This window comes from Scaptodrosophila lebanonensis, unplaced genomic scaffold (assembly GCF_003285725.1).
Source record: "Scaptodrosophila lebanonensis strain 11010-0011.00,11010-0021.00 unplaced genomic scaffold, SlebRS2 tig00000001-arrow-pilon, whole genome shotgun sequence".
NCBI lineage: Eukaryota > Metazoa > Arthropoda > Insecta > Diptera > Drosophilidae > Scaptodrosophila > Scaptodrosophila lebanonensis.
The window spans coordinates 15,630,281-15,654,090 of record NW_022060529.1 but is presented as its reverse complement, the minus strand read 5'-3'; the positions used below and the strand labels follow the sequence as shown (position 1 = coordinate 15,654,090).

At 35.7% G+C, this 23,810-nt stretch overlaps 1 protein-coding gene across 5 annotated transcripts in view; it reads left to right on the top strand.

Annotated features, from left to right (window-relative positions):
• The window catches only part of LOC115634150 (terminal nucleotidyltransferase 5C), an 83,504-nt gene that overhangs the window by 38,882 nt on the left and 20,812 nt on the right, over window positions 1-23,810 (top strand). The window contains exon 1 of one of the 5 annotated variants that reach the window (XM_030531727.1): window positions 2,626-4,005. The exons of the other annotated variants lie outside the window; for them this stretch is intronic. Coding sequence (XP_030387587.1) covers window positions 3,967-4,005 — 39 coding nt within the window. The 5' untranslated portion in view covers window positions 2,626-3,966. Of the gene's footprint in view, window positions 1-2,625; window positions 4,006-23,810 lie in introns of those variants that run through there. 5 annotated transcript variants of the gene reach the window in all.

The following is a 23,810-nucleotide window of genomic DNA, read 5'->3' as shown; positions in this document are numbered from 1 at the left end:
GGCTATTTATTTCTTCACTTAGACCGATTCTTTATGTTCGCCTTCAAATATCACCTAATTTAGGAAGTAAAGAGCGGAACTTCAAAGCCTGAATCTTAAATACCCTTTCCCCAAACCTGTTTACAAATTAATTCTCTGGCAGCTACATGATTTTGATAAGTCTTTTGGGTTTATTGAGGCATTCAATACTCATATTTAAACCTAACAAATACCAAACTTGCTCAAGATACTTTTGCTCTGACAGCTATATGATATAGTGCACGATTTGGCTGATACTTCATAATATTTTTACAAAAGTCATAATACATACTTATACTTATACCTTCTTTGTGATCAGTGATTGATTTTTCGATCGATCGGAGTTACGTAAAATATTTAGGCTGCACATGATTTGTAATAAACTTGCTATGCTTGTGAATAAAACTAGTTTACATATTAAGTTTGGAGTTCCTAGCTGTTATGATTCAAAAGTTATCGGTGTTCATACGGTCGAACAGACGCACAAGTCTATAACCATGCTTTGGTTCGTTCAATCACTGATTAGAAAATGTTAATAGGCCAAATGATATTTGCTATTTAGCATATACGGGTATTTGAAGGATTTAATATACCCTTTCGCAAAAAAGGAACTTTTTCTTGCACCAAGAAAGTTTTTTAAAAGTTCTCTCTTAAACCCAAATATATAATATATGTCTAGTACCTCGCTTGTTTATAACTATTCTTTCTATTAGTTGTTCCTAAATAAATAATCATTCATTTGTATTCAAATAATTTTGAAAAATCGTCTATTTGGTAAACACTATATTTTTTCCAATAAAAATTAAATTTGAATTGCTGGAGCTATTGTATAGGTTTCTACCAATATATGCACATATATTTGTGAACTAACATTGCGTATACGTATTAATTAGCCTGCATGCTAAGCCGAATCGGTTGCTGCTACGCACAAGGTTTCCGTCCATTATAGGGATACAAAATATAGGTAACTTAAAATATGTTGTCGTCTATTACATTTGTCAGTGTGATCTTGCTGGCTGACTATAACCTCAAGAGTTGTATGCATTGCTGCGCATATATAGCGTATACGCAATTTGGTTCTGTAACCTTTTTTCTGTGCCTATTTTAGGCATTATTTATTTGCATACCACCTTAAAATATAATTTAACAGTTTAAAAATAAAAACAAAATGCTTGCTAAAATATACAAATTGAGCGCCATCAGCACAAAAGCAAAAAACAATGCCAAAAATAAACACGTCGAAGCGTTTAGAATACAATCAACAAGCGACCGAAACTATTATAGAGAGCAGGCGACAAAAATTAACAATTACTCAACAACAATTTCAATGTTTAATTTGCAGTTAAATTGTTGTTCTTGTTGTTGTTGTATATGGTTATGGTGTGATTTTTTATTTCTATCTTTGTTTGCAATTTATTGTTGCTTTTTGCAGAGTATTTTTGTTGTTGTATATTTTTTGATTGCATGGCGTGGCTGCTGTTGCCGCTGTTGCTGCTTCTGCTGTCAATGTTGTTGTTGTTTTCGTTGCCAATTCGATACGCTTTAAAGTGAATTGCATTAATTATGCACACAGACGGGTATATTGAAAAAATGTGCGAATGTGTGTACAACTTTTATTTCTAATTAATTTCAACACAAAAACATTTCAATGTGTCGCCGGCGTTGCTTGCTTTTTGTTTCGCTTTCAAACAAGACGAGACGCACACAATGCTGAAGCAACGAGAATATACACATGTACACGTGCATATGTATTTGTGTGTGTGTGTATGCTATAGCAACGCTCACCGTGTGGCGTTTGGGTCGATGGGTCGCCGTCGCCCCGTCATGAGATAAAAAGAACAGCAGAAAAAAAACTTTTTTAAGAAAAACTTCAAGACTTGGCTGCTGGTTGCTGTAAAGCTTTGTGGCGGCGTCGTTGGATTGCCTCTGTGTGTGTGTGTGTAAGCGCGCACTTCTGACGTAATTGTGCCGCCACAAGCAAACCGAATCGAAACGCACCAATACAAGCAAAGCGCATAAACAATGAGCAGGCAGGCAGCGCAGCGCCGCGCAGAGACTACAAAATGTTGTCTTCTGATCGCCGCTTGTGCTGGCTGCCGGTTTCGAAAATCAGAAATCAGAAATCAGCAGCACCAGCACACCAGCAGAAACAAAAACAACAATAACTACAGCATAGCATAGCAACTAGTGGTGGTGGCGCAAATATAATTAAACTTTCGAATGGGATCAGCAACGGCAACGGCAACGGCAAAGACAACGGCGTCGACAGCGACGGCTACGGCGACGGCAACAGCGACGCCGTCAACGTCAACGACAACGGCAGCAACTGCAACCGTTCGACAAGTTTTATTTTCTTTTTTGTGCTTTCCACTCAATTCGTTCGTTGGTTCGTTCGTTTGCCCGTTCGCTCAGGTTTGTAGCGCAGCTTTTGAGCTTTGCTGTCGTGCGACTATGTAAGCGTGTGTATGTTTGTGCAAGTGTGTGTGTGTGTGTGTGAGTAGATTCATTTTCACTCAAATCGCTTGCTTGTGGTCCCGTAGTCAAGTTTCATGCCACCGTTAAACGTTGAATTCAGTCGTTCAACGAGAGTGACCGCGCACGAAAGCCACAAAATTGTAAGCGGAACGCGCCACAGGCAAAGCCACAGCATTAGACCAAGTTCCAAGACCAGAGGCACGCTACATACATATAAAAAATATATACAAACAATACACGTATTGTAGATGCAAAGTGCTGCTCATTAGCCAAGCCATTTTGAAAGGCCAAAGCGTATATTAAAATTTAAAGTCAAACGAAATTAATTTATTGTTAATTAAAGACTATAACACATCACATACACGACGTACATACACATATAAGTACTATATATGCCAAATGCAAAAAATAAGCAAAAAATAAATTACAAACCTTTGGTGACGAGTAAACCCAAAAGAGGAAAGAAGATAAAAACGCGAGCACAATTCTAAAGCAAATTCCGTTGAGTTTTTGTCAATCAACGCGCAGAATATTCTAGAAAAATACCAATTTGCAACACATTGCTGTGCACATACATACATACTCGTACATAGACATCTAAAGTGCTACCAGCAGCTAATGATGATAAATTGTTCGCAGAACTTTAAATAAATAAAAAAAGAAAACAATTGGAGGAACGTCTTGCACATTCAGCTGCAGCTCTAACGCCTAAGATCCATACATACATACATACTTGTACATACTCATATGTGCTGCAAACATATGTTTGCTGAAAAAAAGCGAAGCAAGCAAATCAAACACTAGGCAGCAACAACAGCTCTACAGCATCTACCATATGTTGACTGCATCAGGTCTTGAGTGAATGTGCAGTGTAATCACAAATATACATACATACATATACAAGTATATAGAAAAGTTAAAGGAGCAAAGCAAGGAGAACAAAAGAAAGAAGTAGCAATCGAATTTGAAAATACACGCGTGTGGCAAAAAGTGAACAAAATCCAAACAATAAGAGAAGGGAAAAATAAACAGCAAAGTCTCCTTACACATTTTTAAATACGAACGCGTCGCGTGTGCAAGTGAAGAAGAAAATCCCTAAGGGGCAAGCAAATACAAACACCTATTCGCAAACACACATATACAACCACACACACACACACACACAGATCCCCACGTAAAACAAACAAGCTGTGCTGTGTGCAACAACTTGCTGCAATAATATTCTGCCGCACCCACATACTTACACCAACCACCCACCCACACCCACACACACACACACAGATTGAGTGTTGAGGGTTCTGTCAACGATTTTGAGTGCACTTTCCCATTTGAAGCGCGCGCGTGCCTGACCAGCGCATCTTGCACTCACTCACCACCACTCAGAGACGCGGCTGCTCTCCAGCTCCAATCGCCCACTTCTCGCTCTTTTGCGCCTTTCCACTGCGGATCCTTGCCGCCTCAATCAGCATTCTTATGAAACCGGAAAATTGGCTTGAAACGTACAATGAGAAGGTAAATGTCACGATGCTTGCAACACGCCCACTTACTCACACTCCCACGCACTCACACACACACTCACACAGACACACTCATATATATACATATATAAGCATATGTACCTACATAGATGTACTATAGCGATACATATAAGCAAACAACAAATGTGTAGCAACTGCGACATTTGCAAAAAGGCAACGACGACGACGACGACGACGACGACAACATTTTCAACTAACATATGGCGAACTGAATTTTTTTCTTGCCGCCGTTGATTTTTCTCCTTCTAGCACAGTCAGCGCGCTTTTCAATTGCTGCTGCTGCTTTTGCTGTTGCTGCCTCTGCTGTGCGTGTCTTGTTTTTCAGTTTCGTTTCGTCTATATGTACATACATACATACTATACAGTTTTCGTATCTTGTTTAGTTTTATGTATCTTTAAGTGCGTTTATGGCATTCGGTAGCAAACGTTGTGGCTCATTAAGTGCAAAGAATGTGCAATATTGTACGCTTGATTTTCAATTGCTTTTTGCAATTTTCACAGCAGGGCAAACCTGATAGATACGAATACGAGTAGATAGATGGATCTTAGTTTCATATTTCAAATGTTTCTCTCATTTACATGTATCCGTTGTAATTCTCTCTAAGCAATAATAATATTTTTATAAAAAACCCTTTATTTTTGATTAAAAGAAATACACATATACACTTATATCAGTTGTCAGTTGCAATTTCCCTAAAGTCTCCCAAAGTAATAATAATATAAATGTATAGCAAACATTTTTATGAAATACATCTATAAAAAACGATAAAAACGATAAAAACGAATAATACTAAAATTTTGCTCTCTTTTATATTAGTTGTCAGTCTAAAGACCTCTAAGAAATAATAATAATAATACAACATACATTTTTATAAAAAAACTTCTATTTTTATAAAAATAAAATACTCAAGTGTTTCTCTCTAATCAATAATAATAATAATAATATGAATGTATACAAACATATTTATAAAAAACTCTATTATTGAGCATCATTTGTTTTTCGTATTTAAACAAAATGTCATCCAAATCAATGTTTTTTGTTGAACTTTTCCAATAGTTTAATGGCATTTTAGAAATTTTTTATCTCTATAGAAATATAGTAGTCTAACTTTACTTTTTGTAAGGTTTTTTTTTTTTTAAAACCTAATTTTTGTTTAATTATTGGCAACTTAAACTTTTCCAATAGTTTAATTGCATTTTAGAAATGTTGATCTCTTTAGAAATAAAATAGTAGCGTAACTATTCCTTAAATTCGAATGTTTTCTTTTTTGAAATTGTTTATTTTTTTTTATAGTTATGGGCAGACCTGCCAATTCCATTCGCTTAACTCAACTTTAAGCCTTAAATTTGTAGGTGGATACCAATTTTAGTAGAAATTCCTGCATATAGTGCTTGAACTAATATCAGTCGTTCAGGCAGTTTGTCCTTCAGTTCCACATTCAAGCTAGTTTGATTTGATTTTTTGATTTTCTGTTGCTGTTGCTTCTCATTTTTTTTTTTTTTTGAAATTGAAAATTTATACAATTTGATATGCATACAAAGTTTACAACGTAATGCTATACCCCGCTTTGACTTTGTGCCATGCATAAGCTATGAGGCTCCGGCGATATTACAAAACTCCTTGAAAATACGAAATAACAACAGCAGCAACAAAAGAGACGGCAACAACAACAATTGTGAAGAGAAATAGAAACAAGTAGTAAATAAATACAAGTATTGTAACCAAATGGAAAATGCAATGCGTCCAATTCCAATTCCAAATCCAAAATACGAATTCAATTTCAAATTCATATGCATGGCCAATACATACATACACACGAGTATATCCGGGTTCATTAACGCAGTGAAAACCTAATGAGTTTGGTCAGTTTTGCACTTAGTTAGTCACGTGTACGCAACAACAAAGACAACAACAACAACAACAACAACAACAAAAGCAGCAGCAGCAGCAGGCAACAACAATTGCTGAAGCGCGCTTGACACATTTCACAAACGCAAATTACGTTTGACGTTGCATGCCGCGTGCCGTCAGCAACCACAACAACAATAATTATCTACAAAACAAAAAACAAAAAAAAAAACAGCAAGTACCACTAATTACATTATATTTATATCACACTTGGCGCAAAAAGAAAGAAAAAACGACCCAAACACAGCGCCATGCAAACTACGGGCACACAGTTACAGATACATTTTAAAAGACCACAGTGGACCTTCGGTATAGGGAATGGTTTTATTTCTCATTCTGTGGGAGTCGTTTTTTGCATTGTTTAGATGAAATTATATTTCTAAATCTGTGTGTGGTTGTCTGCCTTATTCATAAGCATTTTGTCTAAATTAATTGGCATTCTTTCAGTCCAATTGTTGCAGTCTATATTCTACTCGTATTTGTTAAAAAATCGTAGCAAATATGAATTGCTTCTACAGCTTTTGCTTGTAAATATATGTATATATTTTTAATGAAAATAACTTAATCAAGTCATGGGTCGCCGTTTATAGTTTCATAGGAAAAGTCTCCCCGTGTGAATATAATTTTTGTTGAAACACGTTTTGTCATCACAAGTAATGGTTCAAGTAAAGTTTTATTTTAAATTCATGATTGTTATTTAATCTTGAACATTTTTCGTACAAACTGAGGCAGAATAGTTGTTTCTTTAGATCTGAGTTACACATAAAAAGGCTACTTAATAAATTGTTTTTTAATTTTCTTAGGAAGAAATAGCTTATTGTTTCATACTGAAATACAATCATCACAATCACAATTTATGTGATTGTTTGGGAGATATCGGGGAGCTAAGCGTCGTTGATTACTTAATAAATTGCTTGTTAATTTTTATGAATTTATAGACAAAATATTTATTTCTAAAAAAAAAATATAATTAGTATTACTCCAAGTCTTATTCATGTGATTGTTTGAGAGATATTGGGGAGCTAGCGTCGTTGATTACTTAATAAATCGTTAGTTTCTTTTTATGAATCTATAGAAAAAATATTTACTTATAAAAGAAAGAAAAAAAAATGGAATAACTTAATATTTCATACCGAAATAACTATTATTACTAAAAGTCTTATTTGTGTAGTTGCTTTGGCGATATAGGGGAGGTAGAAGGAGACAAAAAATTTAAAAACTGTTGCACTAATTGGTTTAATTAAAAATACAAGTTCACATTTTATTTAATAGTGCTTTAGTGTAGGTACGTTAAGTACTTTCTAAGTATTTGTTTTCGTTCCGTACCTTTTTCTATTGTCTCTTTAGTTGTCTCTGCAAGTTGTTTGCAGTTCAAAAATTTGTAGTGTGGCTTTAAAATTCAATGTACGATCTTTAAACTTTAGTTTTGACAATACATAGAAATGCTCACGCACACACACTTATGTATCTACAGATGTATATATACATATATAGAACATTTGACTAGTGTGATGATGATATGCACATATTGCTGCCTCTTTTGTTATTTCGGCTCATTTGTTTAAACAGTTTGTGCGACTCGAGCTGTGTGTCAATTAAATCGATAGCTCGAAAATGTACAGCTGGGAAAATGTATCGCTCTGAGGCGACGTTTATTTAGAACAAATGCTATGTAAATATTGTTTCAATACTAAGTAAAGCAGTTGTTACGATTACGACTACTACTACGAGTATTGGAACTACTATTGTTATTTATATTCTAGCAGACAAACGCAATGCCATACTTGTAAAACAAAAAAAGAAACGTTACAAAAATATAGCTGCTCTTATGTGCAGCTTTATGGTCATTAGTTGGCCATGCTGGCCATACGTGTACACAATTGTCAGAGATCATAAATTAAGCAAAGACATAAGGCACATGCCCTCCGACAGACTCGAGCCTCTACCTGTACCCTAAACATGAATATTATTTGCCTACTTGACCACTTTTTTCCAAGTTTTTTTTTTTTGTGAAAAGGTCAATAACCTGCCTTAGAAATAGCTTAAGTCTTAGCCAAATCTACCTGCGACTCATGTGTAAAATGAATGCCTATTTATACACAGACACATACATACACTACATATACGTGTATGTGTGTCTATGGCTATGTCTATCTATCTGTCTGTCTGTGAATCGCACGCTCCGTTACGATGTTTGTTGGCTTCTGACCCCATTCAAAAAACGATATGCCCCCACGGCAACGGCTCGCTGAGAGCTGGCAAATAAATAATCCACACACGCTTGGGGGCATATGTAAAGTATTTGTGCATAATCGCGCATACATACGGACAAGATATATGTATGTACATACACACACACATAACATATAGTTATGTACGCAGTTACATACTTTATATACAAAAGGAGAATGTGCAAATGTTGGGATGTGTGTGGCTTGGAAATGCAGTAACATATACTTGTATTCATTCATGTCAAGACTTGAGAAAAAAAATACAAAATTGTGGCCACGTAACATTAGATGCAAGAAAACTTGACAAGTAAAAGTGTCAACTAAATGGCTTACACCACTAATTAGTTGGCAATTTTAACAAACTACTTATTTGCGTATGAACGTGTCTACATATTACGTATACGTCACGTATGCACCACTGAAGATAAGTTACCAAAACTTTACTGAACTACTACTACAAGTACATTTCTGTAGACAGCACAAAGAGCAAAATTTAGTTGTTGATTTAAAATATATAAGTTTAATAACTTTTTCTGCACACTATATTAATAAAAATGAAAATGTGGCTTTAAATGCTAATTATTTGCTAGTAATGCTTAAGTCCGCTTTACAACAAAATTCTGCTCATATGGGATGAAATATGTTATAGTTTTGTCAAAAAAAGGAATGCAGTTCTATTCCAATATACTTAATATCAGATAATATCAGATGATGATAAATTAAATAAGTTGTCAGGGATTGTATGCATGTATGCATGAAGAAAAAAACAAAATTCATTTATTGATTTAAAATATGAGATAGGAGTTTAATAACTTTTTCTGCACACTATATTATTTAAATTGAAATCATTATAATGCCCAAAAATGTGGCTTTAAGTGCTAATTATTTGCTAGTAATGCTTAAGTCCGCTTTACAACAAAAATCTTCTCATATGGGATGAAAAATATGTTATAGTTCTTTCAGAAGAAATAATGCAGTTCTATTCCAACATACTTAGTATTCTGTATCAGATGATATTAGATGATGTCAGATGATGATAAATGAATATATTCTTTTAATTCAAATGAATATAATGGCAACAAATTTGGCTTTAAATACTAATTATTTGCTAGTTACCTTAAGTCCGCTTTACAACAAAAATCATCTCTGATATGCTAAGAATGTAGATATATGGAATGCAAAATATGTTATAGTTCTTTCAGAAGAAATAATGCAGTTCTATTCCAACATACTTAGTATTCTGTATCAGATGAAATTAGAAAAAGAAGTACTACTTGTATTATTAAATATGAAATAGAAAGAAAGATATAATTAAAAGGTGCATAAAATATTTTGGAAATAAACAGTAGTATTACAATTTCCAATTGAATAAATAAATTATTAAGAATAAGAATTATAAAAGCAAGCTCTTAAGACTCTAAATAGTTATTCGTGTCTACTTATAGTAAAGGCTAGAAAACTTCAAGCTTAAACTTTCAAAAAGTTAAATGTTACTACAACTTGTGTGGAACAAATTGTTGCTCAAGGCTCACGCCAAAATATGCTTTTAACGCCCGTTAGACTTACTTTTTGTTTTTCCATCTTTTTCAACATTTTGCGTGTGTTCGGCTATTTGGGGTTCGTGACTTGAAAACTTGCAACAGGCGCTTGATTTAATGGCAATGCCAATACATGCCACGTAGATACATATATGTATACATGTGTATGTATGTGTGCATGCTTTATAATTCTTTCGCCAAATCTTGATGGCCAGGGCACATAGTTGTAGTTGTTCGTTAAAGTGTGAGTGTGTGTGTGTGTGTGTGTTTGTGTCCGTAATAAGTATTTTGGTCTGCTCTGTGTCCGCATATTGGCTCTTTCGCCTTTCAGCGTCAGCCAGTTATCTGGTTATGCAAGATCTATTATCTGCATCTTTTGCTTTGTTATTTGCACAGCACGGCAACAGTTGCAACTACAAAACCACCAACACCACCACCACCAACAACAACAACAACAATAATTACACGGGACACATTTTTGCAGACGAAATAAATTGCAAGCCAAATTATTATTTGCAATTAAAAAATGTAAAGCGAACAAATTATTTTAAATATCTTAATTCATGTCTGTGCACACACACACACACAACTATACAGTCAGCACCAACCATATATCCATATATATATATATACCTGTATTCACATACTCTTATGGATGCATGTATATATGTACATATGTATGTATATGTGTTGCCTCATGCCAAGCAAATTATTGTGCAGCACGACATTTTTAGATATAGCCAACAAGTCAAACTGGCTCAAATAATGACTGACTAGCTGACTAACAGACTAACTGACTGACTGACTGACTGACTGACTGATTAACTGATTGCTTGCTGCCGCCTCTCCACCTCAACACCCTCTTGTGGCAACTTAATTTTATCGCCTGCATATGCAAATGCCCATGGCTCTGACGAAAAACCGATTTGAAAATGCGCACGCATTTCCATTTCATTTATTCAAGCACATGTGTACATGTATACTTGTATATAGATACGAGTATGTATGTATATCATCAGGTCTATATACCTAGTTTATATAAGTGTATTTGTATGTGTGCTGTGTGCTGTGTTGTGTGTCGTTTGACATTATCAGCTAATTTGGCACAATTACATATCAGAAACCAAATAAAAATGCAGTTGCTGCCACAACTTGATCGTCTGCATTTTTACATATGCATGAGGTCTTCGCTTCGTTGTTGTCATTGTCATTATTGTTGTTGTTGTCTTTGTCGCTATAAAATATAGAGGTTGTTGCCTATCTGCTGGTCTAATAGTCTATCGCTCTGAGTAACTACTTGTATTTGCCGGTCTGTTTGCGAAGTTATTGTGCGTCGTCTCAGTACCCTTCATGATAGGTTGTATATAGACTATGAATATATGAATATGTATATATATAAACATATATATACAAGTATATATATATGAATGTAGTATATACCCCAATTAATAGACTTACTATAAATCATCAGTGGTATAATGAAATTTTTCTTCAAACATTTATCTTATAAGTAACTTCTTTCTGGAGCGGGTAGGTTGTTTATGATAGTATATAAAATAGTTATTAAAACTGAACCATAATATACGAGTACCCAAGGGCGTAAGCAGCTTTTACCAAAGGGAGGGGCCAAAAAATTAAAATTTTGATTAAATACTGCACGATGCATTTAAAAAATAACCCCCCCCCCCCTTGCGATTACTCCCTAGAAATACACCCATAAAAATTTATAAAAAAAAAATTCATTTTTCCTCTTTCCGTTTAGAGACAACTTTTGAATTAAATGGGTTGCTTCTTTATTTATTTATTTTATTGTTTTCCACTCAAAGACAGTCTACCCTTTTATTAAAGCAATTTTCGATCCACAGCTTAAAGTCTTTTTGGAAAGCAAGAGGTTCGTCCTAAGGAGTGTGGTCTAAGAATAAATCTTGACTCTTGAATATTCGTATAAGCCTTTCTTCATACTACTTCCAGTCTTCAACTAAAATAAGCATTATAACGAAACTTGTAAATGCCAAATACTTAGACCATAACATATGGTTTGTTATAGTTTAAATTCTTTCCCTGTTCATACTGACAGATACATATGTATATGACAACATTTGTTTACTACTCCTCTTAAGCTTAGGTGCCTTTTGGTAGATTTTTTGAAGATTCTGGTGAAGATTCTGTTTGCAATTCTCAAGACTTCTTTCTATCAACTGTAGCTCGACTCTTCTTCTAGTAATAGTTATGCCTGTGCAGAGAAGAATTTTCAAGAAGTTCCATCCAGTTCCCACTATATATTAAAGGGATAGCTCACTAGATAACAGGCCATAAATAAAGCTGGCAAATGCCTTTTAGCTGGCAGCGAACCATAAACTTGTATTTTGTTAAACATCTGTAAAGTTTATATAACTTTTCCTTTTGTTGTATTTGATGGCCTTTTAGGGTTTTCGGTTTTTTCCGGTTGTATGTTTCGGGGCTAAAAATGCAGCTTAGATAGATTAAATGCGCGTCTTGCATAAAATACAAATAAAATAATATAAAATGATTAACAAAGAGCGCCTCTATTGTTTTTGTTGTTGCTCTAGTTAATGTTGTCAGCTATGCTATGCGTTTGCTGTTGCTGCTGTTGTTGTTGTTGTTGTTATTGATTACTGACCTTCAGCGCACGCCACACACGGCGAAGGTCGTCGGCTAGTGCGTTGTCCGTCGCAATCGTCACTATCGTATTGTTGTTGTCGTCGTTGTTGTTGTTGTTTCTGCCGTTGTTGTCGGCTTTGGCTTTGGCCTGCCTATTGGCATTTATTTCATGCACAAAGCTAAAACCATTGGCAATGCATTTACATACACGCATCAACATATCTGTGTGTATGTGTATGTGTGTGTGTGTGCACTACATTCTACAAATTTGACTTTGATTACTTGGTCTGTGCTAAGTGCATAATTTAAAATGAAAATTGGTGGGGCCAGCGGCATTTGTTGTTAAATGTGGCTAATTAAAAAATGCGCAGTTCAACGTGCAGTTTGATGTGTGAATGTCTACAGTGGACACTCAGTAAAGTGACTTCACTGTGAATGAGCGCTTTGATTAACACTTAAGCGTTTAGCTTCAAGAAAATGGGTTAGACTTCTGAATGTAAAACATTCTTTTTTCCTAGCAAGTAAAACATTCTTTTCGCCATATCATCTAGCTTTTGAGCTTTAGAAATTATTGAAATAAGTAATGGATCGCTATACTTATCACTTAAGAGTTTAGCTTCAAGAAAATGGGTTTCAAGCGAGAATTTTCAATACAACAATTTAGAGTATTTTCATTTTAATGAATCCCCAACTATCATCTAGCTTTTGAGCATTCGAAAATATTAAAATTAGTAATGGGTGTTAATCAGTTAAAAGTTCTTTCAATTATTATTAAATATAATGATCGTTTCTCTAACGATTACTACTTAGTTATCGGTCACTTGGGTTGGGGTATTTCTACATGAAACATCTTCCTTGCCGGTTGAAGGAATTTAAACCGAAATGAAATGTTTTTTTTTAAGGAAACCGCTCTTGTAATATATAGTACTGAGAAGTAAAAAGAAAAAAGAAGAGCAAATAAAAAACATTTCATCAAACTTATTCGAATGTCAATGTTAATTCTTTGATTAAATTCGCATTTAAGTAAGTCTCTATGGCGAAAAGATTTAAATTAGCACGTTCTTTATATCGAAAGCTAGCTGTAGACACTCTTAAATTGACGGAGCAGGCACTTGCACTTTTATATTTGTTTCAGGGCTTGAGAAACACACACACACACATGTGTACATACATACAAGTACGTACTACAGTTGCTAATTAAATTAAAAACAGGGCATAAACACTCAAGTGACTGGGCAATTATTGTAGGAAAGGAAGAGAGACAACAGCAGAAAACAAAAGACATAAAAGAAGAAACCGAAAAAAGGCGCAAATATAAATAAATAGTATACGGGTTGAGTTAAAAACTAAATTCAAGTTTTGTTAAGTTATGTGCCACAAAAGAATGGCAGGGCCAGCAGCAACAGCAACAACAACTGTGGGTTACTATTAAGATACAGATATAAAGCTATGGCCTGGTGGGGGGGTTAACATTTTTGTAGCAGCCAGAGCCAAGGCTGGCCAACAAACACAATAACAGCAACAGCTGCCAGACGGACAGACAGACAGACAGACAGACAGCAATGACCCAGAAGGCGACTCAGGCGATGCACTGACATACGCACAGACAGTCAGACAGACACACAGACAGACATCTAGTATATTTTTACATACGTGTACATATGCATGTACATATGTATATATGGATATGACGCTTGTACCTGTAGCTTACGAATCTATAAATGCTTAAGCAGGCTTATTGATTAAAAGCACAGTTATTTTTGGCAGTCTTTAAAAATGCCAATAAAACAGGTTTTAAACAAAAATTCATTAAATGCATTATCAGCATAAAGCTTGAGAATTAAAAAGCTAACTAGCTACATACATATGTACATACATACTTATATAGTAAATGTATTTATAGTGCACGCGTGTGCCATTTATGGACGATCAATTCATGTGCATACATAAGTATGTATGTATATAGTAGCTTCAAAAATAATTGCTACAGCACAGACAAACACACATATACTTGTATACACTTTATACTATATAGTGGATATATACATATGTACATACATATGTGTGCATGTTTTTTTGTAAATAGCATATTTAAGCATATTTAGGACTCAGCTGTTCAAATAAAAGAGCATATTACAAACATAATTCAACTTTATACAAAAAAGGCGCATTGTTTGTATTAAGGTTGATATTAAATAGTAGTTATACATATATACATACAATTGTATGTTTGTGTGTGTGTGTGTGTGTGTACTTCCCTTTGTATATATGTATGTATGTGTCTGCAATGTGTGTCGCCTGCTGTTGCCCTAGATTGATGCTCAAATAAGAATTAAATGGAAGAGAACTCTTAAAAAGCTACAACAACAACAGCAGTTTCACCTTCGATACAACAACAACTAATAAATAACAAATACCAATGCGACAATGCTCATAAAAAATGTGAAAGAGCGCATGCAGAGAATTGAAGAGTGTCGTGTCGTTTCTTCACATTCTTCTATTGCTGCTCTTGCGGCTCTCTATACATATGCTCTTGTTGCTTCTGCTGTTATCGTTATCGTTGTTGTTGTTGTTGTTATTGTTATTGTTGTTGTGGCTGCAAGCAGGGCAAGCCGCTTGCCTTGAGCAACAAGCGAAGATGCTGCAAAATGGCAACAGATTCCGATTCAGATTCAGAAATTTAGAGATTCCGTTTTTTCCGATTCTGTTTTTGTTTTGAATGTATTTAAATTTAAATTTTATTCGCTGGCCCGCTGCTAGACAGTTGCCAAGCGCATACGCGTTTTATATTTAGTTGTCGTTTTATTGAAATGTTGCTGGTGTTGTTCTTACTGTTGCTGCTGCTGTTGTTGTTGTTTCAATTCTGTTTGTCTCAGTGGTGTTCTATTTTTAACCACTCAGTTCTCATTTCAGCTGTTGTTGTGCACAATTATAGGCTCTTAAATTATCTGCCGATTTGTACAACAACAACAACGACAACAAGAACAAGTGGTTAAAGACAGCTACAGTTTATTTCGCATAAATTGTTAAATTTAAATCGTACTTGAGTTTATTTTTAGTACACATGCACTTTTCTGCATTGTTTATTGACATTTTGTATTTATCTCTCTCTTTTTCTCACCTTTATTTGCAGGTAAGCAATGCAAACCACAGACCATGCTCTTTCTGTGTAAGTTAACAAACATTTGTAGTGTTATTTAGTGTTGCTGTTGTTGTTGTTGTTGGTAATACGAAAGGAAAAGTTCACTTCAAAAGCAAACAAACTTCAATGACCGCTAGCTGTTTTTCACTTACCAGCTAGATGGTAGATGGCAGGGGGAGGGGGGGTGAAGTTTGGGTTGAAGATGTTGCTACACGCCAGAGCCATTATACAAAAAAAAAAAAAAAAACGAAAAACAAAAAAAATGGCAAACCGCACAAGTTTAGTTTTTGATTTTGCGTTTTTCGTGTTTTGTTTTTGTTTTTCAAAAATTTCACTTTCACGCCGTAAAAATCAAATAGACAGAGGGAGAGACAGACAGACAGGCAGACAAACATACGCAGCTGCAGCCACATCTAAGCCAACTGAAAAACATAGCGGCTGTGGCTACTTACTTACACTTGACTACACACTTACATATGTGCAAACAAACGGATAGATAGACAGACGAATATATGTATGTATACATATATGAATATATCAAAATGAAATGCGCAATGGAATTTTGAAAAAGTGCTTTCACAAAGTTCAGGCAGCGCTGCAAAGGACACAGGATGTTTGTTGCACCTACAACAACATACTACTTGTATATTGCTGTTGGCTATTATGCAAATTTCAGGCCTGGCCGGCAACTGACACTTCATCTTCATCTACGCTAATGCGGCGACTGTCTGTCAATTGTTGGTCCATTGATGATCCATCCATCCATCCATTCAACCATCCATCGTTGGGGACTCACCCAACGGTGGCTCACCCACCCGTGGCTCACTGGTGTCGCAACATGCCCACACATTTAAATGCAATGCGCAATGCATAAACTGCATTTAATTACAAACTTACACCACCACACAGCTATAGTCACGAGTTGTTTTTTTTTTTGTTTTTCGTTTTTTTAGTTTCTTTCATTTCGTTTGCCCACAACAAAACAATTTCATTTGTTCACCTGTTCGCCTCCTAAGTGTAAAATGGTGTTGTTGCTGCTGCCCAGCATTTTCACCACTTACTGTGTTGCTGTTGTTGCTGCAGTGATTGTTGTTGGCGTTGTTGGTGTTGTTGCTGTTATTGTTATTGGCCAGCCATTGCCCGTTAACATGCATTTCGCATGTGCAGCTAAAAAAACAAAAAACATTGTAAACCGCTTATGTGCATGTGCTAATGGCACACAATGCGACACGCAATGGCTGGAAAAATGAAAATAAAAAGGCGCAATAAATGGTGTGGAAAACGATTCCAATGATTTACGAATGAAATGTCAGCAATAATTCTTAAAATAAATAAGTTTAATAACGTGATAAAAGGTTCTGGTCTGGTCCAATTAAAAGTATTCCTAACTACTTATGAAGCAATGTGGGGCGGTTGCTAAATCTGCAAAATCAACAAATATTCTAACAGAAAAAAGATAGACACACCTGCAGAGTATCTGTTTGAAGTCTGCAGTTTTTGATTGATTTCTAATTTGGAGATAAAGAATGAGCAATGCATTCAAAGTCTGCTGAATTAACAAAAAACAAAATGAAAGTATTGCAAAGAGGCCATGTAGAACTAATAGTTTAAACTATGTACTAAATATATTTGATATTTTCTGTATTCTTAAGTTCTTTAATTTTCTGTTATACATCTTACGCAAAGAAATTTGCAAGTCTATCTTAAATATGAACACGGATATACTGTAGAAACATGGAAATCGTTAGTACCAAGCCATTCATTCGTATCCATAAAACCGTAGCACATTAAAAATTTAATTCATTTTGTAGTTTTATAAAAAAAAATACTTTTTTCTTCAATGTTTTACTATCAACATAATATGAATTAAGCAATTAGCTTCAATTCTAGTAAATTCAAAGTATTTTTGGGATGCTGAGTTGGTTAAGTTATTCCTTTGTTTGCCGGGACTTACCTCTATTATCCGTGATTGGTTTTATAGCTCTATCATATTAAATCGTAAGCGTGGTTCTCCAAACCCAAGAGCGTGAGTTTGGCTAAATTTCCGAGGCTCAGGCAATAGAAGCTAGTAATGCTCCGTTTAAGAAAATTACAATTGTCCAGATGATATTTCAGAGTCAGATAAACGCAAAAGACAGGAAATTGTTAGATCGTTTAAACAATGTGCAAGGCAAGAGACAAAAACTCACTTAATTCTTCCTGCAACGTCAGTGAAAGGAAATGAAAGGACAGCTGCAACAGGCCTACTTCACAGGTCATTGTTTGATGGCCGCCCATGCCAAGAAGCTGGGCATCTTAGCAATCCAAACGTTAGTCCAGAAAGCAATCGGAACAACACTCGTAACACTAAGAACAAAATAGCAAGACTAGCTTCACTGATGGAGGCGACAAAACGCTCTGCTTGCTCTTTTTTAAAGAAAGTAGGATGCTAGCGGATATCTCTCCCAAGTGATCTGTAACACCAAGGATTCGCTTCTTTAATCGGGAATTTTTGACTATCCGTTATGAGATCAGTCAAGATCAGTCACGATCATCACGCATTACAGTCGTTCAGCTGTATTCGAATAGCCACAACTTCAAGTGCCGCCTTCATTTATTCTAAGCTGTTGAAAGTCAAAGCTTATGCCCACTTAAGCCACTGCCTTGGCTTGGCTTGGCTTTTATAAATAGCCCGATAATTGCCAAGCTGTTTTATTTTTTCAATCCACCCACTGGTGGCTAACCCTATAGCTCGGGCTCCTTTCACTGCCGATTGCCCACGCACTCTTGGCCACGTCTACTCAGTTGTTTAGCTAGACTTCTTTTTTTTTTTTAAAGCTATCGATGTAAACATTTTTGTTTTAATTCGGGTCTTGCTTTTTTCTATTATGCTGGCAAACAATTAATATAATTTTCGTTTATTTGGCAATAAATGTGAGTTGGCGTCGTTGGCAAAAAGTGGAAAAAATGATAATAATAATGATATAAAAATGTTTGAAAAACTCCTTTCACTTTTTTGTAAAATTTGAAACCAATCCGTCGTTGTTTTTTTCTTCTTTTTCTTCTTCTTCAGCTGCATGTGCAACGAAGCGCAATGCGCTTTGTTGTTGCTGTTGTTGTTTCATTTGGCTATGCGCAGAATATTTGCCACATTGCCAAATGCAAGCACACACATACATGCATACATACAAACGCTCACACACTGATGTAGGCAGACACTAAAGCGCAGTGTCTGCGCTGTTGTTGCTGTTGTTGTTGCTGTTGCTGCTGGCAAGGTGGCATTTCAAAGTTCCACTGACACACAGACCAACTAAACGGAACGAAATGAAACGAACGACTCAAACCGAGCCGAATCGAACCGAACTGAACTAAACTGAACCGAAGCGAGTGAACGAACTAACGAACGAATAAGCGAATGAAGCTGAGAAAATGCAGCGACGCAAGCAGCGCCAGCGCCAGCGTCTGCGTTCGCTTCAGTTGCCTACTGACGATGGCGTCGTCGTCGTCAACTGCAGCGTTGAACGAACTTTGGGTTGAAATGACGACTATAAGGCAGAACTTTTATTGCTTGTGGGGCTCTTGTTTTCAATTTTATTTTTATTGTACATATTTCTTATAATACACATACGAGTATACTTTATTTTGTTGTCAAGAGCGATTTATTTGCTGCCGATTGCAAATCTCACGAGATGCAAATGCATCTGCCTTTAATCTTGTGTCACGGATTTCACACACACACACACACACATTCAAACAAACATACTATACTTGCATATGCTACATATTTACACACACAGTATGTACATACATATGTATAGTATGAATTGCCATGGCATGGCGTTACATCGACTACAAATCGATCGCAAAATGTTTGGTAATACCATTTTCAATAGGTTGTTATTATTGTTGCTATTGGGCGCTGCCAACAACAACCGCAGCAACAACACTGTCGCCAACGCCGCCGCCAAATGTCTGGCGCTTGCCGCTTGCTGTATGCCGCATACCAATGCGCAAATTGTGTAACCAAAAAAAAAAACAAAAAAGCTAAAAAAAAACTAACAAAAAACGCCAAGACAGACAACACAGCAGCAACAAAAAACTTAATAATTATTGTCAACGTGATCATGATCATTAAAAACAACGTCATAGTTTTATTGTTGCCCAGACATTTGCAGCTTTTTAGTGTATTTTATTTTTTATATACATATGTGTTTATATTGCGATGTGCCATTTTCCCCGGCAGTTGGAAAATTAGTTTTGGATCTCACAATTCTGGGTCAAGTTTTATTTCAGTGTCGCACATGACGTATACTTAATGCTTAAGAAGAAATGGCGCCAGGCTTAGTGTGTGTGTGTGTGTGTGTGTGTGTGTGTGTGTGTGTGTGTGTGTGTGTGTGTGTGTGTGTGTGTGTGCGGATTTAATTCAGTTCGTAATTAATTAATTGTCTGCTCATGCAACAGGAACCAAGTGTCTCGTAGATACATTCTTATAGTTATCTCTAGATCGGCAAACACACACACTTGGGCTTGAGTAGAACTATAATTGAAATTCAATTTCTATTTTTATTATTCTACATACTTGAGCAATCGAGAGTGGGCCGCCAACGAGCATCGAGCATCGTTCATAGTTTATCGGTTCGTGTCCATATGCCAATAAGCAGATTAATACGCAGCACAATCCTAAATAGACGCACAACGCTCAACGCTCTATGCTCAATGCTCGACGACGCACTTCAATCGAATTGTGATCGGTAGACAAGACTTTGACTATAGCCTGATGAAGTGTATATACTCGTACATACAACCATACATATGTACAAGTATGTACAGCTCTAAACACACTCGTATGTGTACTTTATAAATACTTTGCGTTCGCTGCTCAATTGTTGCGCAAAATCAAATCAAATTAAATCAAATTAGACCGTGGGCTGACATATTACACTTCAGTTTCGCTTCTTTTTTTTCTGGTTTTTTTTTTTTTTTTGTACGTACCTTTTTTTTAAATATATTTTTGTACACTTGTATGTACAGAATACGCAAATCTAAAGGCATTTGGCATTACGTAAGCATGCGGCAAAGACATTTCGTTGAGTAGCTGTTGAATTTTTAATTAATTCAATTTAATTCTGTTGCTCTCTTGTTGTTGCTAGTGTTATTGTAGCCTATTGTTGTTAGGCATTAATTTCATGTAAAATATGTATTTAATTAGATGCATTTCATTGTCGCTGCAGACGACGCGATTACATAACCGAAACAAAACAAAACAAAACTTACCTTCCAACATAATGCTGCCAAATTATGACCGCACGTAGACGACTCAACTCAACTCAACAAGACTCGACTCGAGTCAACTCGATTTGACGATGTAGTTGGTGGTGCGGTGGTGCGGTGGCTTCGTCAAACGTCAATGATGGCGGCACGTCGAAGAAAGTGAAATTAAGATTACAAAATGCCAGTTACAAATTATAGTATGACCAACAAAGCTACAAAAACTATGGCAGCGCAGGCAGCAATGGTGCATAATTATAATAATATCTATACATACTTTTGCAGTTGTATAAACTGCAGTGCCAGTGGAAAAATGCGGATCCAAAATTCATGGCTTAAGCAATTCCTTTATCGCAGCTAGCCAAAAACAATTTCTTCAAACAGCAGTTAGTCTGTTTCTTACCAATTGTGAGAAGCATAACGGGTTTTACGATAATTTCTAAATAAATAATACATCACAGCCTTCCAAGCCGAATCTCTTTGTTTTTGAACTTAGCAGTTATTCATTTTCATACTTTTTCCCACAACCTTACTTAAACATCATTAAAGACCAGTAAACTGTCATGGGAACAACTAATCTATAAATAAATCTTACTGCCAGCCATAAAATTGCTCTAGAAGCTATGACTTGTTTCTTATTTATCTGTCATTAAGGCTTGTTTTCAGAAAAAATACAATCCGTAACATAAAGCCTGTTCAGCATCGAGACAAGCTTCAACATATTATATTTACTGAGTTCTTGATTGACAATATTGCACAATTTTCGATCCAAATGCTTCCCAAATGGTTTTACTTTTCAAATTGGACAAAGGAAGAAGGAAACCTATAAATCAATGATAGTCAGAAGGCAGACAAATCTAACTATCTATCCGAAGGATATACTAGAAAGTTCAAACGTCAAATGTCAGCATAGCGAGACGATTCGACAAAGACATGTTTGTCTGTATGAACGCCGAGAACTTTTGAAGCATGTCATCTAGGGACACCAAACTTGGCATGTAGAATTCTTTAATGCATACGCAGGGCAAGTTTATTACAAACCATATATAACGGCACTATTTTATATAATATTCTATGATCGATGAAAAAATAACTCTTAGTAGGATAACTTTTTTGTTTATTAATATGTATATGAGTTTCCTATGATGTAACTTTATATTTTTTTAGTTTTACAAAATGTCTTCGAGTACTACTATATCGTTGAATAACTGCAGATTAGTGGAGCAAGGTTTAAACGTTCTGAATATTTCTCTTTAAATGTATTGCTATTTACTTACACCTTTTATTTATTTGGGTTTCTTTACATTCTGATTAAAGCTAATAGTTCTCTTTCGCAAACAACAAGTTGATTATCCTGCAAGATCTTCATTTTCAGCATAGTTGGCATAAACTATGGGCTTAATAATATAATTTGAAATGATCGCAACTAGTTTAACAGATGAACTTAAATCAAGCGAAACCGAATCCAAGTAGACATTGAAATAATATTTATTTTGAAATGGATTGCAGATAATGGGTCATCAGCCCGACAATCAAAATTCAAATTTCAAGCGTTTCTCTATTCCAATAGTGCTGACTGTTCAGAAAAGGTTAATGGCGTGGCATTAGGCGGTCGGTCCTCCTTCTACCCGAACATCTATGTAGTATAGGCGATAAAGAAATAAAACTGAATGAACAAGAAAGGAATGCTAAAGTCGAGCAGGCTCAACTCTTAAATACCCTGTACCACCCCACAAAAAAGTAATTAAATTAATTTAATTAAATTAATTAATTAATTTAATTTAATTAAGTAATTTAATTAATTAATTTAATTAATTAACTAAATTAATTTAATTAATTAACTAAATATTCCATGCATGCATAGATACATTTACATTTACATCAGAATCGTGCCTTATGCGTGTTTGTGTACTTGTACATATGTATGTATGTGTGCATTGGGCCTGGTTATATGGCTATAACTTTCTTTCCGATCATTCTATCATAATGAAACTTGGTATACGGATATACAATTACTAACTGGATGTGTCTACCAAATTTTAGTTCAAAATTCCAAGAATTACGGGAGTTATAGAAAATCGTTAATAGGGGGGGAGTGGAGGGGTGGATCAGAAAAAATGAACAAACTCGTCCTTTCTCGGTCTCAGGAGAATCTGTATACCAAGTTTGGTTATTCTAGCTCTTATACTTTCGGAGATCCTTGCGTTCATACAGACAGACAGACAGACAGACGGACAGACGGACAGACGGACATGGCTATATCGACTCGGCTTGTCATGCTGATCAAGAATATATATACTTTGTGGGGTCTACCAAGCCTCCTTCTGTGTGTTCCATGTGCACTCGCACAAAACTAATATACCCTTGTACCCTTTGGGTACAGGGTATAAAAATTACAAACTACTAGCTGATTATAGACCCGCACACACACACACACACACACACACACACACACACACACACACACACAAAGAAATACTATATATGAGTATATAAGTATGTATATACAAGTATATATGTATACTGTAGAGTGCAATGAACGGCAGCATCTTGAGTGTTGCACGTGCTTTGCTGTAAGTGCGGGTTTGTGGAAATTGAGCAAGTGAATGAATGAATGAATGAATGATTTACTGAGCGACTGAGTGAACCTTAGCATCAGCAAGCTGCTGTTCGTTGGCCAAGAGTCAGAGCAGGCTGAACTGCACTCGTCATCAACAATCATCATCATCAACAATCATCATCAGCAGCAGCAACAACAGCAACAACAGCATTGTGATTGATGATAACCCTAAAAGTTGTCGTGAGCGTTTGGCAACAGCAACAGATTTCAGATTACAGAGTTAATATGTGTATGCGCCTTAAGTACTGGCATAGTATTTAATAAAATTTATTAAAATACGAGAGAGTGTAAGCACACTTTGTATTTAAAATACTTATATATATACATACAAGTATATATAATAATGTATAATGTATGCATGTACTGGAATATCGTGCTGTTGCTGTCCGGCTCTGCTGTCTTCCCTCCACGGGCCCCATCTTGAGTGCAATAAACTCGGGCACGATTTTTGCGCTGACATGTGTAGAAAA